This window comes from Hibiscus syriacus, unplaced genomic scaffold, assembly GCF_006381635.1.
Source record: "Hibiscus syriacus cultivar Baekdansim isolate YM2019G1 unplaced genomic scaffold, ASM638163v2 tig00110930_pilon, whole genome shotgun sequence".
Lineage (NCBI taxonomy): Eukaryota > Viridiplantae > Streptophyta > Magnoliopsida > Malvales > Malvaceae > Hibiscus > Hibiscus syriacus.
Genome location: NW_024062917.1, coordinates 4,886 through 20,313, shown reverse-complemented (window position 1 = coordinate 20,313; position 15,428 = coordinate 4,886). Strand labels below are relative to the sequence as shown.

Sequence of the window (15,428 nt, the reverse complement as noted above, 5' to 3'; positions counted from 1 at the left end):
GTGGGTCTCACGTGTTCTTTGACTGCATCCTTTCAGCATGGTGGTGTTATTAAGCAAGCCTCAATTTTAATTTCTTCTGAAATTCCATAACCATAACACGATCATACTTACAAAACTAACATTACCAATTGATTATTATATATGTATATATATAAAGAACACCGAATAATAATAATAATATTAACAATCTCTTCTTTGCTTTCTCTCCAAATGCACTCTGTACAAGCTACTTTTATTGAAACATGGCACTCAACACAAGCTCTACTCTATCCTAAGGGGGGCAGGATTCTGAGTGTGAGGCATAACTACATTGGTTTGAGAGCTGAGGCACTGCAAAAAAAAAAAAACAATCAAACTCTTGGATAGCGTGAACGTCCTTTCTTCTTCAGGAACTCCGGGATGTCCACTGAACCACCTTCATTGAAAGACGACCACCGGTTAATTCCAACACCAGCATCTCCCTGTGCTACCTGACTCACCTGCATTTAGTTGGAATCCTGTATAGATTGGTTCATTTTAGAGAGAGAGAGAGAAATGATAAAGAGAGCGGTACCTGAAGCGACCTCCCTTCACTTTCTTCTTGACGTTTAAATCCGGTGGCAATCAGTGTTATACTTACCTAAATAAAGACCCAAAATGATATTTGACATCAAATTAATGACTAATATTCAGGATCATGAATGGTGCAGAAAGTGGTCTTGTTGGTCTGTGCAAACATGCCTTATCGATAAATCCTAATGAAGATTATGATCCAGCCTAATATGGCATTTGTTATAAATTCAACAGTTCTATTTAATGTTTGTGAATTCATCTGATTTTGCCTTATTCTATATGACTTCGCATATTTACCTTAACATCATTGAAAATTCAAGAATGACTAAATAAGCTTGAAGTGGAGATGAGAGATGGTTCAGATAATTTTCCGGTACCTCTAAGGTGTATAAACTCAAAGGCAACACATCTCTTATCGGAGTGACATGTGGCCCAGTCAGTAAAGTTCATCCATGAGGGCATTTGTTGCCAGGATTGAAGCCTACTTTTCTGATTTTTTATTTATTTATTTACTGTTATTACATATGCTTGATTAGAACTACAGTTCGCTGGTAGGCAGTGTATTCAAAACATGGTGATCATTATACAGATATGCTGATGACTCTTTCTGAGCCTAGACTTCGAAATGAACAAGTTTAAACAAGTATTAACTTACTTGGCCACTAATCAATGGATCTATCACGGCTCCAAATATTAAATTGGCAGTCGGATCGACAAGATCATATATTACCTCAGCTGCAGCATTAACCTACAGAAATTTATCACATGTCAAGTGAATACATATGAAGAGAAATAAAATATGAATGCATAATCTAGATCAAGAGGAACATTCAAGATGACCAAGGTCTCCGGAGTATGATATTTCAGTCACTTGGTAGACAATTTCTGGTTATTGTTGTGCGGAGAAATAATAAAAGATGTTGTGAAGAATTGCTAAATGTCTTAAAAGATAACGCATTGTAGATAGCACATCACTCTTGCATGTAATCATTGGGAAATACAACTAGCTCAAGGGCCAATCATGCAAACACTAGGCCTACAAGATCTCTAATCCAAACATATTTCTGAAGCAATCAGTGGCTGAAGGTGTGCCATTTCCTACAATTGCTTCCCTCTATAAAAGGAGTATGCCATTCTCACATATGTGCCGCTCAGGCTTCAATAACTCCTCTTTCCTGTAAGGGCTCCACTCACATATATATAAAAACAATTTTTGGGCACAAGAAATGAAAAAAAGTGAAATAGATCGGTACTAGTGTTAATGTCCAGTTAGCAACTCACAGCTGCAGCCGCATCACACATACACCGAGGGAGTTAGAGAAGGGGGTTACCTCAAACAAGGTTAAATCACTTCCACCAGTTATGTTCCAGACAATTCCAGTAGCCCTTTCTATACCAATATCTAACAAAGGTGATTGGATAGCATTGAGTGCAGCATCTCTTGCCCTTGTTTTTCCTACAAAGCAGGCAAATTGACATGTCAATGGAAAGCCAATTAAAAATCTGCACAATAAACTAAAGCATCATGAAGAGGAGATCAAAGTCCATCCGTCATGAGAAAATTAATTTCTTTCACAACAAAACATCAATAGGTACTGCCAGTAAAAGGAAGAAAGGAAAGAGAATGGGCAGGGCTACTACCACTTCTATTTTTGTCAGAGGGAAAAAAATAAAAAAGGTAGGAACTTCATGCATTCAAAGTCAAAGCTGTGATGCATTCTCTGCAGTCCAATCTGCACCATCTTTAGCATTTTCAAAACATAGGTGAGGAACACATAACACGATGGCTGCCAAGTTCTTTCCCAAGAAACCTCTACTTTTTCAATCTATACACATTCTCTTCTCCCTGATACTTCCTCGTATCCTTTTTCTCAGAAAAGTTTAGGAGCATATGTGATATGACAAACAACCTCAAATCTTGAATAAAATGTTAAGCATATCATTGAATTACCAGTTGCAGTTCCTATCCCCATCAGTGAAGAACCTGCATTTGCCATTATAGTTCGCACATCAGCGAAATCCACATTGACTAGCCCTGGAAGCTGCAATCAGGAAACTCACAACCAATTAGAGTGCAGTGGTATGGTCCAAAGGTCATAATACTTCCACGTTTGTGCAGCCCAAATATTACACATATGAATGGTAGTCATGCAAATATACTGATTTTCACCGGATCGAAGGTTCTGTTCCAGAACCCTGAGATCAGAATTAGCAGTGACAATGACCAAAGTTACTAGACCATCTAACATACGGACCCTACAACTTCTGTCTGATTACATATGAACAACGGAAAACATACATATCTTTAGCGTAACAACCATGGTAATAAATCATAGAAGTTATTTACCAGAGAAAAGGCTCGAGATATGTAACAAAAAGTGTAACCCTCAACTCTCAAGTATTATATGGATAAAGGATACAAAAGAACCACACTAGCTTTAACCACCCAAAGCTTAAGAATTAGAAACTTCACATTGAAGGGGGGAGGGGGGGGGGAAGAGATGGAAAGGCATCACCAAACTATTAGTTCATCCTTGCCATCTAATAAACTAGGCAAATTTTAAGGTGCAAAAAGGTTCCTATTACTAGCTTGTAATATATCAGAAAAAAATTTCCCATAAGATCATCAATAAAACTGGAAAGGCAGTATCGATTTTCAAGGACTATGCAATGAGAATGAACAAAAAACAACATTAAAGTTATGTTTTCTTTGCCTAAATATTTTGATTTCAACTCGATCATGGATGGTTAGGTTAGAAGGGTTCTGATAGTTCCTTGAAGAATTCCATACCGTAATTATATCGGAGATACCCCGAACACCTTGTCGAAGAATGTCATCAGCCAGATTAAACGCTTCTGTTACTGGAGTAGACGGGGAAACTGCAGTCAACAACTTGTCATTTGGAATAACAATCAGTGTGTCAACATTTTCTCTTAAAGCTGCAATTCCTTCCTGTGCTTGAACAGCTCTCCTCCTTCCTTCAAAAGAAAAAGGGGTAGTGACAATACCAACAGTTAATATACCCATTGACTTTGCAACCCCTGCAATTACAGGAGCTCCACCAGTTCCAGTTCCACCACCCATTCCAGCCTGCAAATACACAATTAGTCCTTGGTAAAATGTTAAAGGAAGATACTAGAAGACAAAAGAAAACCAAGATCCCACGTCCCGGTCCTAATTTTTGACTTGGCAACTAACAAAATACCAAACACCTTTGTGCAACAGTACCATAATAAAAGATTAAATAAAGTAACCCTAAACCAAACACCTTGACCATTCAATTTGATTGGATAGGTTAAATAAGAAACCACGTATAAGTAGGCAGACAGTTGGCATTTATCATATAATAAATGAATTAACTGTATATAGGAAATCTAAATATTTTATTTGACAAATATTCTTTAACTAGTCTAGTTAACTATGGAAGCAGAACATAAAACTAATTTTCTTGTTGCATAGAATATTTTGCTCAATTTTCTGCATTACTAACTGTAATATATTTTCATAAAATACAGTTTAGATTAAGACAATAATTAAATCAGATTAATAACAGTAGTAAGTATCAATCTTAATTCGACCCAAATGATTAAAATTGTAGATGGTTGGGAACTTACAGTAACAAAAACCATGTCAGTACCATAAAGAGCATGTTCTACTGACTCCTTGCTTTCTTTAGCAGCATTCATGCCAATCTCTGGGTTCCCACCAGCACCAAGACCCCTAGTTAGTTCCTGACCAATTTGCAATCGGTGCTCAGGAAAGACGGGTGACATTTTCAGGGCTTGAACATCGGTGTTAACAATCCAGAACTCAACACCCTTCATTGCACTTTCTATCATGCGATTAACAGCATTTGACCCACCTCCCCCAACACCAATAACTTTGATCTTAGCTTCATTATAATTACTTGAACCGGACATGTCTCCTAAGCTTTCAATGACATTTCCACTAGAGCTATTCTTTCTCGGGCTGGTTATTGTATTGTTCCCTTCACCTCTAAGCATTGGAACTTCATGATGCAGATTCAGAAAAGGGTCCATATTTTGATACCGATTGACACTGTGAGGGTTGGTTGAACATCTAAAATTTGGCATGGCAGTCCTTTGACCGGCTCCTGAAAATGCACTTTTTCCATCACATATTCTAAGGCTGCTAAATCTCCCTAGAGGATTCTCCATTAACACTCTCCCTCCAAGAACATTAAGTACCCCCATTGATCTACTGTCTGATGGTGTAAAATAAGGCGATATAGCAGTCGCCATTTTAGGGGAGACACTAACAAATCAAATTTACTTAAACTACTAGACAAGCAGGAAAGTTTAGAGTCCTGAATAACTTGAAATTCAAGTTGCACAGTCAAATTTTCTTACACCTGCATAAGACACTTGATAGAATTAAAAGAATATTAAAAAATATTAAAAAAACAGACTCCGAGGGGAGAAACAAACCTTTAGCTAAAGCACTATCAGTGGCAGTGTCACTGTCAACTACAAATTAAAGATAAAATAATCCTCAAAACCCAGAATAAATTCTCAAAGACCGTATAAAATGTGAAGTATAACATCAAAGAGTTGCAGAAACAAATTCTAAAAATAATGATAATAATAATAATAACAATAAATAAGAGTACAAACGGCCCAAACTGCTGCAACTTTAGAGCTCAGAGCAAGAAGATTCATCAATCGTAACAAAAAGTCCAACCTTTGCAGTTGGAACTCAGAACCAGAAATTTTCTCATTAAAAAAGAAGAAAAAAAGTGCCCAAACTAAATAAGATGCATCAAAATGGGATGAAAAAGAGAAAATGGCATATAGGTCACAAAGAGACAGAGGAAATGAGAAAACCTGAATGATATGTAGAATCGAAGGAACCAAGAAACAGCAAAGTTCTCCAAAGGCATTTGGGTGCTGAAGCTCAAATGGGGAGAAATGGGAGAGGGTCTCTCTGTTTTTTTTCGTAATTAATTTACAGCGCTTGAAACTCTTTTTGGCTTTAGCTCTGTGATTTCCTTTGTCATGTTGTTGATGAAAAAGAAAAGCACTCAGAATAAAGAGATTTTTTATATAAAAAAAATTATCTGATTGACGGTTAGGAGAGCTTTAGATTCAACGATAAGTAATTTTTTTCCAAAAATAAATACTCCATATTTTTATTATTAAAATATAAACTTATCATGTTCTAGCTAATAGATTAATATACAATTTAAATTATCATCAATTTTTAATCAAAAAATAAATAATTTAAAAAATATTAATAATTATTTTATAATATTAACAGTCGGAGATTTAAAAAATAATATCTTATAATTAAAAGATTATTTTTATAATTTTTAATAATTAAAAAAATTTAACAAAATAATATAATATAATTAAGAGATTATTTGTGTACTTTATACTATAATTTAAATTATACTAATAATTACAACGCGATCCATACCCGATTCGGGGCCTCTGTTTTTAAGCGTTCATTTCCTTTGTCTAACATCTGCAACAACAAGCCAAGGCCAAGCTTCTTCCTTTTGAATCCGACGGCATCAGTTCACCTCGTAGCTTCTTCCTCCTGTCGGGCGGCGCATAAGATTCTTTGTTGGCCTCTCCCTTCCCATTTCTTTTCCGTTATTTAGAGAGATACCGATGGCTTCTCGATTATTCGCGACAGCCGCCGAGAAAATCGGGCCCGCTGCTATAAGGCGGCAAGCTCTGTCTTTGACCGAAGCAGCCGCCTCCAGAATACGCCACCTTCTTCAACAACGCAATAGACCCTTCCTTCAATTGGGTGTTAAGGCACGCGGCTGCAACGGCTTATCCTACACCCTCAATTACGCCGGTTCGTCTCATGTTATAATACTCTTGACTTTTGTATCTTTATATTTGTGAAATTAATGTTTTGTTAATTTATTTTTATTATTTATGGAATTGACTGATAGATGAGAAAGGAAAGTTCGATGAATTGGTTGAAGACAAGGGTGTGAAAATACTGATTGATCCTAAAGCTTTGATGCATGTAATTGGAACCCAGATGGATTTTGTGGATGATAAACTCAGGTATTTCATAGTTTAATCTTTCAGGAGTTTTATTTTGTGTTCCTATCATTTTGTTTCATTTGCTCTAAATATTGTATCTTTATGTGATCAATTAAATTGGAAGCATAAATTAGATTTAAATCACTAACATTTGGCCAATCAGTATTCGGGAATATGTACTATTTAGTTGTGTTTTGGTTTTTATCCATAGGCGGAAAGCGGAAATTTTTGGTTCAACAACACATGAACATTTCCAATTTGGTTTTCAGTTCTGCCCCATTGACGTTTTTCCTGAATTTGTTGCGTATACTTCTCATTTTTCTTAAAATACCTGTATCCTATATCTGTTGTTCAACACAATTCACATACCATATGATTCTCCGGGTATATAAAAAAACTTCAAGATCAAAGATACCCATATCTATCTCGACACTCGAGAATCTGAGTAACATACCAGATATTTCTAGCTAGTGTTGACTCTATGGCTGTTCCTGCCTATCATCGTTCCTTTCGCGAGTAACAACTCATTCCCACAATGGCCACATATTATAGCCACTCTACCTATAGCAGTCCACCATCACTGCATCCTTCTTACGGTTGCTCAGCGTGCTTCCATGAACTTGGGTGTTTGTGGGACAGAAAAAAATTTCTATAGCAGAGCTCTTAACTGGATAATCTGGAATGTTGCACGTAGAAGCATCCACCATTTAGTAGGCTCTGATATTAGCAACGGTCAACACAATTTAGCACGTACATACATCAATCTCAATGCTTTCTATAACAGTTATTGTTTCTTGCATTTTGATTGGTATTCAATCTTCCTTCACAGGTCTGAGTTCGTTTTTATCAACCCAAACGCTAAAGGTCAATGTGGATGCGGTGAATCTTTCATGACTACAGCTGGTTCTAGTGGTGGAGCTGCTAAACAGGGTAGTACTTAAGGATTTTGAAAACCTTTTAATATGTCTTAAAATATCTTGCTTGATTCCAGGGAGCTCTTAAATCTGCCCTTCGAAATAAACCGAAAGGTATATGTTACTAGCTTTTGTGGCAGATGTTGGCAACTAATTGTACGAGTATAGGTGGCATATAGATTCAGTATTGCCATATAACACATGGTAGTTTTCGATTTAAAAATAGTTTTGTGTATATACCAATTCATTATGATTGTCGCATTATATCAAGTTCTTTTTATATTGCAGCAAAAATTCGTAATTATATTGAAACAATATACCTGTAGGTTAGCCCCTTGGAAATGCAATCGGCGTACTTTAATATACATTTTCCTATCTACGACATCATAGAGTATGCTAATCATGCTATGTTTTTGTATGCTTCAGTCACTTGCAATGCAAACTAGTGGTATATAGAAGTTGGGAACCTAGGGTTTTGTGAATAAACTAGTGTGGTTGAAATGTTCAGAAAAGGAAGTTGCCAGATAACTATCTCCACTTGAGCCATCTTCAAGGTTTTTTTTTAGTGTATAAATCTTTTGAGTGTTAGTTGAGCCTTTTACTTTGTGCTTTGCATCAGTCAAACAAAGGCAAATTTCCCTTTTCTTGCAGAGAGAGAGTATGTGTATGATATTTATTATTCAGGCAAGTATTGCACCAATGTTATTGCAAGATGAAAGAGTGTCTGAGGTGTCTTGAGAAAAGCTCTATTTAATAGATTTTTGTAAGAATTGGAACTCCAGACCGCAGGTTCTGTTTTCTTGTTCCTTTGTGTTCCTGGTGTTCTCTTCATTTATAAATAATTCACGCTGTTTATCAGCGCTGGCTTCTCGCTTTACAATGGACAACTAAAGCTTCATCTCATCCTTCTTTGTTTTTCTTTAGCTTTCCAGGCCTTCATCTGTGTCTTCGTTTTCCACTCCTCAAAGCACTGCAAGAAAAATACAACTAAAAATTAGGAAGATCGAAGCTAAAAATGAATCATGCATTCAAAACCACATGGGTAGATATTGTTGCCATCAATGTTCGAAGTTTCTCTCATGTACCAACTACTTAGGGACATGCTTAGAAAAAGAAAGTGAATGTTTTACCTGCTGCTTAGAAAAAGAAAGTGAATGTTCTCAACCTCCATCATTGTAGTATCGTAATGGTAATTACAATTTAATACCTCAACAATTCATTATCTAAGCTACGTTTCCCTTCCCAGAGCTTGGCCCGTCATTATGCATTGTATTATTTATAATAAGAAGAAACCCTAGCTCTTCAGCTTGGTAGCCATTGTCATAGATATCTATTAGAGCCAGGTAGAATTTATTTCAACCTAAATTCATGAAAACACAAAACTAAAAATCCTTGACATTTCTCTCTTAAGGAAACAAAACATTATAAAATCAGTATAGAGAATTTGGATAGTTTATTTTTTATGAAGTATTTCTATTTTGAAATTTATAAAAATTTGAAGGTAAATTATACTTATGATCATTTAATTATTATTTATTTTTATTTTGATTATCGATTTCTTTTATTTTAACAATCATATTATTTAACTATCTAATTGTTGTAATCAAGTCATTTATCATTAATGTTTGACGGAAGAGTTTATATGTGTTGGTAATACACAATCCCACATGGGGTTGGAAATACTATTGAGAATTGGTATTTAAGGTTTGCATTCGCCACTCATTGTTGAGTGATAGAGAACAAGGGGACTTTCATGCACAGCTGCTGCCGTTTGTTCGTTGTGGTTGTGGTCATGGTTGTGTCTTTGCCATCTTGCATGGATACTATCTGTTTAGAGAAAATACGTGTGGAATTTCTCTTTGAAAGAACAAATAAAAAAGTGATATGATATTTATAGGTTGCTGATGACAGTTTAAATTTAAATATTTTAGATGATAATAACTTATTAATTAGTTGTCTGAAATTAAATAAATTTAACAATTATTTTCCTAAATTAAGTCAAAACGTTAATATGTATCTAGACTGATTTTCAGCTTTGTTCAAATGAGAGACAAGCTGTTAATATCAATAGTTACATGATTTAATTCCAGGAGTAATACCGCCAGCAGTCCACTCCGGTTTCGGGGTACAAAATTTGAAGCGACAGTGTTAACTTGGAGGGACGATCCGCCTATTAGAGCGATCACACACATCGGGACGAATCCGTTTTTAAGACATTAATTTTTACTACGACACGGTTTATGGTTTTAACTTTTGAATTATTATTTATTTTATCAGTCAATGCTAACGGTGTGACTTTACAATCCATAATTCCAACAATATGATTGTTAAAAAATTTATATATTTATATACTTGCTCTTCATTACTTATAAATTAAATTAATTAATCTTAATTTTAATTTAACTCAACAAATTTAATTTCAATAAAATAGTAATACATGTTATCACTAGATTAGAATATTTTTTTATTTTAATCATTTAATTTAATAAAATTTCAATTCAATGCGAAGATGACACGCATCACCTTAGGAATTGAAGAAAAAAGCAATTTGAAAGAGAAATAATACCTACAAGGATCAAACTTGGGTATCAAGGATGGACTTTGCGCATTAGGTTAATGTAGATTTTATATACCCTGCCAAAGTTACAGGTAGGAAAACTAAAATGATTTAGATTGGATTCAAATTGAGACCTTGATGGAGACCAAGTAAGCCTTAGTCAGTGGGCTAAATTTAATATTTGAAATTTAATTACAATATTTTACATATATCATATATTATTGTTAAAAATAGATAGATTTAAACTTAGACCAATTGAGAATATAAGAGTACTTAAATCACTAAAATAAATCTAATACATTATTTATAATTGAATTTTAATATTTTAAAACAAATTTTATTATTTTTTTTGATAATTATATATAATTATAATAAAAAATTAAATTAAATTAAAAATTCATTTAACCTACACAAACTCACGAGCACAATTAAAATTAAAAGATTAATCTATAGTTAATTGTTTTTTCTTCTGATTATAAATTCAAATTATTTTTAATAATTTTATCTTTTTATTTAAATTTATAATCATAAAAAAATAATTTAGGACATAAAAAATTATTATGTATTTCAACTATAATGAGATTCCGTGGCTGTCCTCAGCTGAACATATTTTTTCTCTAACCTTTAATTCACTTGGCAATGTTGGTTTGATGAGGAGCTTTGTATGACATGATGAATCATTTTATATTTCAACTATAATAGTATATATTATAATACTGAACAAGTATATTTGATCGATTAATTAATCTTTATTATCTTATATTCTCCTAGTTTATTATGCAATACTCTTAGACTTTCAAATCACGTTTATTTCCTTGGCTGTACATTTTCAATCAATGAGATTGCATGGGTTGTTCTGTGCCACGCTAGTACTCCGATGATTCCGGTGTTTTAAATCATGTGCGCGTCCTTTGCATTGCTAAATAATTCGCAATTCATACTTTTCATTTAAGTAATCGAAAAACCTTTCTGCTTCAAATTCAACAATTCTTAGTTTACTCTAACCATGGCTGCAGAGCTTCAAGGAAGATTTCTGCAGAAAGTTTTATTTTTAGTACCGACACAAAGCCTATATATTTGTACCGTATATAAAACCACACAATTTACTTGATTCCAAGACCCCATTTTTTATTGAGTGTATTTGATCACTTTCTTCAGGCAAATCAACGTCTTCTTGCAGCTGTTTCTCGTTGAGCATTGAAATAAACAGCAGCAACAGGAAGGCCAAGATCATTCTCGGCGGCGAACTTTCGGGTGTCGAAGTGATCCCTTGAAGAAGGTGGCTTGATGACCTGTCGACGTTTCTGTTTGAAAACAACGATCACGAACCTGTGGATCCCAATAGTTGGCTTTGGGTTCTCATAGCTCACCACTTCCCTTCCTGTTTGATAAAAAAATCCCAGAAAAAGAGAAAATATAATAATGAAGTCAAATCACTTCATCTTCATAAACTGTCCTAGAGCACACCCAATCACACAGCAAAACCTACCGAATGTTGCATCCGTAGTGCCAGGGATGTCTGTCACAATCCTGTAAAATGGCCAGATATCAAAGAAACTGTCAGGCTATTATATTCGCTTGGTAAGAACAACATCTCTCGTGCCAAATGCATGCAGACTACTGGTCACCACAGATTATAATAAAGACATGACATCATTATAAGTTTATGGTTGTTGTTATCTAACAAATCTTAATGATTAATTAATACATCAAACCATTTTCTCTTCAACATCATTTTAGACCATTATATATGAAGCGGAAACACCGCATTTTCGGGGGCACTTGAGGTTGAGGTAATCCTATCCAGGCCCCAGTTGTATAGATAATTAAGGTATATGCATGTACTCTTTTATACCCCCTTTTGATCATCCTTTTAATTCACTAGAAAGAAGTTGGTTGATTGGATGTAGGATTTTGATGAGTTAACTTCTATTATAGAGAGTTGTAGGGCATGTGTACAGTGTACCAGTGAAGGTGCTCCCTTAGATAAGGATCACTAGGTCCAGGGACATCTGGGTCGGTCATGACCTGCAAGAAAACATAAATACCAGCTTGATCTTGGCGTCGGGGATGAATAGAAAGGGTGGCTGAGGACAACCGTCCCATAAAAATTTTAAATTATCATATATTTTAGATAATTTTTCTATATTTTCTATTTATAACGTGTTTTTGCCATCTTAGAATTTTATATGTTCATCTCCTCTTAACATAAAATCTTGCGGCCGTAGGTGAATGAGAAGAAAGGTTTCTTACCAGGGTGAAGAAAGTTCTCATGTCACCTCCTTCAATCTCTACCCTAGGTTTGTTGACAACAGCTGAAGGATAAAACTCGTGTCCATTGAACACTTGCTTGTTGTTGAAAGTGACAGTCATTTGAATGGTGGGAACGAAAGGATCCAGCACATTTCCAATGACTCCACCTACTACGAGAGGTTCCACCGCCCTTGCCATTCTTTCAGCTGCTCGAAGACTAAAAGATGATCGATTGGAGTTTGTTGATGGAGGGTGCGAGGAAGAAGAAGCTCTTTATATAGAGATTGAAACTCCTGTGAAAAGGCCTTAAGTTGTTCAGATGTAAAGCTATGGCTAGGCTATGGAGAAGGAGGTAGAAGAGTATAAGCTTTATAAATTAATATGGGAAATAAAGGATGGACTATATATGTCTATCTACTCCGTCTCTTGTGAACTCCTTTGGTGACATGAATCAGATGGATTAAGACCTTTGTAAATATTCTATTCAGTCATATTTGTTAGAATTACTTTGAAAATTATATGATTATTTTCTCGGCTGGGGGCCCCTGGAATTGGTTCTTCATTGGCTGTTTTCAAGGCTTTTTATATATAAATTAACCAATACTAATTCAACGAGAAATGATAGCTAAAAAATGTGTTACAGATTTTGTTATTATTTAAATAATAAAATCGGTAAAAGGTTATCAAAAATATTATTATTTATATTGGTTTTGTTATTATTGAGCATTTTACCAGTTTTGTTAACAAAACCGATAATACGCTATTAGTTTTATTATTGTTTGACACTTTATCGGAAATGTTAAAAAAACATTGATGTTTTAGGTAGAAATAATAATGTTTTAGATAATTTTTTATCTGTTTTATTATTTAAATAATAACAAAACCAATAATATCTCTTTTAGTTGTATATTAAGAGTGTCACACTATATAATTTCCGTTTTTTAAAAACGGATGTCTCTTGTTTTTTATTAACCTCAGTTTTTTTCAACCTCAGTTTTTTTCAACCAACAAGATTATGTCTCTTGTTGATAAGTTATGTCAAAGATGTATGTAATCAATCATATTTTTAAAAGGTGTGACTCGTAAGATGAGTGTTTGCCCTCTATAAATCTAGAGTTGTAAACAAGTCAAGTTCGAAAATTTTAAAACCGAGTTTGATTTGAACTTAAAATACAAATTTAAAATTTGACTTGAAAGCTCGAGAGTTTAAAATTTTTAAGCTTAACTCAAAATCAAAAATTGAAACTCGACTCGTGCTCGAAAAAACTTGAAGTCATTACATTCTCATACTATGCTATATTGAAGTTCAAACTTGAACTCAAACTTTAATGTTAACTACATGAAAATATTATATTATATATTAATGTTATTAATAATTAAATTTAAAAAATCTAAAAAAACAATACATTGTTTTTTTGAGTTACTCACGAGCTTTTCAAGTCAAGTATGAAGTAGTTCTCTTCAGCTTGTTACGAATTCGAGTTCGAGTCGAGTCTATTTAATTCAAGTGTTAACTGAGCTTTAACTGAGTTGATATTAAGTAGCTTGCGATCTGTTTCGTCTCATGTACAAACTTTATATAACATTTCAATCAATATAAGGGAATCATTTTAAAAATTAATTAAAAATAATTATTTTAATAATGCTATTTAGATAAAAAAAAAAACTAAAATGTTTTGAAAGGAAAACAAAACAAAAGGTCATTTACACGTGGAAGCATGTTGCATAAATATGCCCAAATGAAGGAAAGTCATCTTTTTCATTTAAGGCAAATGAAAAAGATAGTTGGAAATTGTAAAATGGTGTTTGAATTCATAGAACTTTCCCAAAATTACATTTGCAGACATCTTTTTACCATTTTAAGAGATATTCTTTTAGAGGAGAAGGCATCCACTGAGTGCGTGCTGCGTATTGCACCCATGTCATTTCAATCTTATTTTTAAACTAATTCAGTGGAATTCCAAATTCGCTTGGTGAAATACATGCTGCTTTTTTCCATAACTAGCACTCTAATTTCAATTATTAATTGTAAAAAAATAAGTAATTCAAAATAAAAACTTTTATTTAAAACTATTTTGAAAGTTTAGACCCTTATTTCATCATATTTGAAACTATTATACCTTTATTCTACTTTTTTGAAAACTTTAAATTCTCATTTAATCATTTTAAAAAATTAAATCATTATATCACAACCCTTAAAAGGAGAGAACATTATCTGAAATTTTACATGGTATTTATAGTTTTATTAACGAGTGCCCTTATGCACTCTGTAGGGTTGAACAATATATTATTATATTCTATACTAAAATAATATATATTAAATAATTTTCAACTTCAAAATATAGGAAGAAATATATGAACTTTATTTTCCTCAAGACATTAGAAAAATACAAAGACATGCTAATAAAAATAACCATAATTTATCAACTACCAAATATTTAATAGATTTAAATAAAAAAAACATTATATTAAACTACATAATTAAGTTGGTGAGTGCAGTTCAGCAATTTTGCACTTTTCAAAGCAAATTTATTAAAGTGTGTATATATATATATATATATATATATATATATATATATATATATATATATATATATATATATAGTTAGGGTAAACTACATAATTAGTCACATAACTATTATTTTGATTTTGTTTTGGTCACCTAATTGTTAGTTTTTAAAAACCATATCTAAAATTACGTTTTTAGTTTAGTTCTGGTCACCCACCGTTAAAAAATTAACGATGATGATAACGTGTCACCATAAGATAATACTAGGTCATTATTGAAAAAAATCATGTCAGCAATTCTATTAATTTTTTAATGGCGACTGACCAAAACGAAACCAAAGTGATAGTTAAGTGACTAAATACATAGTTTACCCATATAGTTAACAAAATTGTGATATCATATACATTCTAGAAACGTTATACAGTAAATATGGTTCGAAGAATTCCAAACCAAAAGAACATTAATATTTAATGTAAGCACAGAGAGTACCAAATTCTCTTGCATATTGGGGAGCTAACATGTCTTGTAAGAAACCGTTAGTACCATCACCCCATAGTTCTTAAGTGGAAGAGCAGTAATCTGTACAGTTAAGGAATCTTATATATTTAAATGTTATCGT

The 15,428-nt window shown here is 33.4% G+C and overlaps 3 protein-coding genes across 6 annotated transcripts; 1 reads left to right on the top strand and 2 right to left on the bottom strand.

Annotated features, from left to right (window-relative positions):
* Positions 1-150: 150 nt before the first annotated feature.
* On the bottom strand, positions 151-5,488 carry LOC120146628 (cell division protein FtsZ homolog 2-1, chloroplastic-like). 4 transcript variants are annotated; one of them, XM_039160138.1, is made up of 8 exons: positions 5,398-5,487; positions 4,168-4,925; positions 3,344-3,643; positions 2,504-2,594; positions 1,884-2,008; positions 1,208-1,300; positions 554-619; positions 151-479 (listed from the first exon to the last, which is right to left on the bottom strand). In XM_039160138.1, the coding sequence occupies exons 2-8, from the start codon at positions 4,813-4,815 to the stop codon at positions 351-353; spliced, it is 1,452 nt and encodes a 483-aa protein (XP_039016069.1). In that variant the 5' UTR covers positions 4,816-4,925; positions 5,398-5,487; the 3' UTR covers positions 151-350. The 4 variants fall into 4 exon arrangements, with proteins under 4 accessions (XP_039016069.1, XP_039016070.1, XP_039016071.1 ...); XM_039160139.1 differs by lacking the exon at positions 5,398-5,487 and adding an exon at positions 5,002-5,026; XM_039160140.1 differs by having other exon boundaries at positions 334-483; positions 5,398-5,488.
* A 517-nt stretch (positions 5,489-6,005) lies between these two features.
* On the top strand, positions 6,006-7,691 carry LOC120146573 (iron-sulfur assembly protein IscA-like 1, mitochondrial). The gene is made up of 3 exons (XM_039160098.1): positions 6,006-6,379; positions 6,480-6,597; positions 7,406-7,691. The coding sequence occupies exons 1-3, from the start codon at positions 6,187-6,189 to the stop codon at positions 7,515-7,517; spliced, it is 423 nt and encodes a 140-aa protein (XP_039016029.1). The 5' UTR covers positions 6,006-6,186; the 3' UTR covers positions 7,518-7,691.
* Positions 7,692-11,025: 3,334 nt separating this feature from the next.
* On the bottom strand, positions 11,026-12,554 carry LOC120146575 (protein TERMINAL FLOWER 1-like). The gene is made up of 4 exons (XM_039160100.1): positions 12,301-12,554; positions 12,014-12,075; positions 11,537-11,577; positions 11,026-11,428 (listed from the first exon to the last, which is right to left on the bottom strand). Exons 1-4 carry the CDS (start codon positions 12,496-12,498, stop codon positions 11,211-11,213), a joined length of 519 nt encoding a protein of 172 aa, XP_039016031.1. The 5' UTR covers positions 12,499-12,554; the 3' UTR covers positions 11,026-11,210.
* Positions 12,555-15,428: the final 2,874 nt, after the last annotated feature.

Excerpts from the sequence above, each read along its gene's own strand:
- LOC120146628 (XM_039160138.1), bottom strand. The coding sequence starts at position 4,815 with ATGGCGACTGCTATATCGCCTTATTTTACACCATCAGACAGTAGATCA. Across the intron at positions 2,595-3,343 it reads GTATCTCCGATATAATTACG|CTTCCAGGGCTAGTCAATGT; the intron begins GTATGGAATTCT and ends TCCTGATTGCAG. Across the intron at positions 1,301-1,883 it reads GTGATTTAACCTTGTTTGAG|GTTAATGCTGCAGCTGAGGT; the intron begins GTAACCCCCTTC and ends AAATTTCTGTAG.
- LOC120146573 (XM_039160098.1), top strand. The coding sequence starts at position 6,187 with ATGGCTTCTCGATTATTCGCGACAGCCGCCGAGAAAATCGGGCCCGCT. Across the intron at positions 6,380-6,479 it reads CTACACCCTCAATTACGCCG|ATGAGAAAGGAAAGTTCGAT; the intron begins GTTCGTCTCATG and ends ATTGACTGATAG. Across the intron at positions 6,598-7,405 it reads TTTGTGGATGATAAACTCAG|GTCTGAGTTCGTTTTTATCA; the intron begins GTATTTCATAGT and ends CTTCCTTCACAG.
- LOC120146575 (XM_039160100.1), bottom strand. The coding sequence starts at position 12,498 with ATGGCAAGGGCGGTGGAACCTCTCGTAGTAGGTGGAGTCATTGGAAAT. Across the intron at positions 12,076-12,300 it reads TGAGAACTTTCTTCACCCTG|GTCATGACCGACCCAGATGT; the intron begins GTAAGAAACCTT and ends GTTTTCTTGCAG. Across the intron at positions 11,429-11,536 it reads CACTACGGATGCAACATTCG|GAAGGGAAGTGGTGAGCTAT; the intron begins GTAGGTTTTGCT and ends TTTATCAAACAG.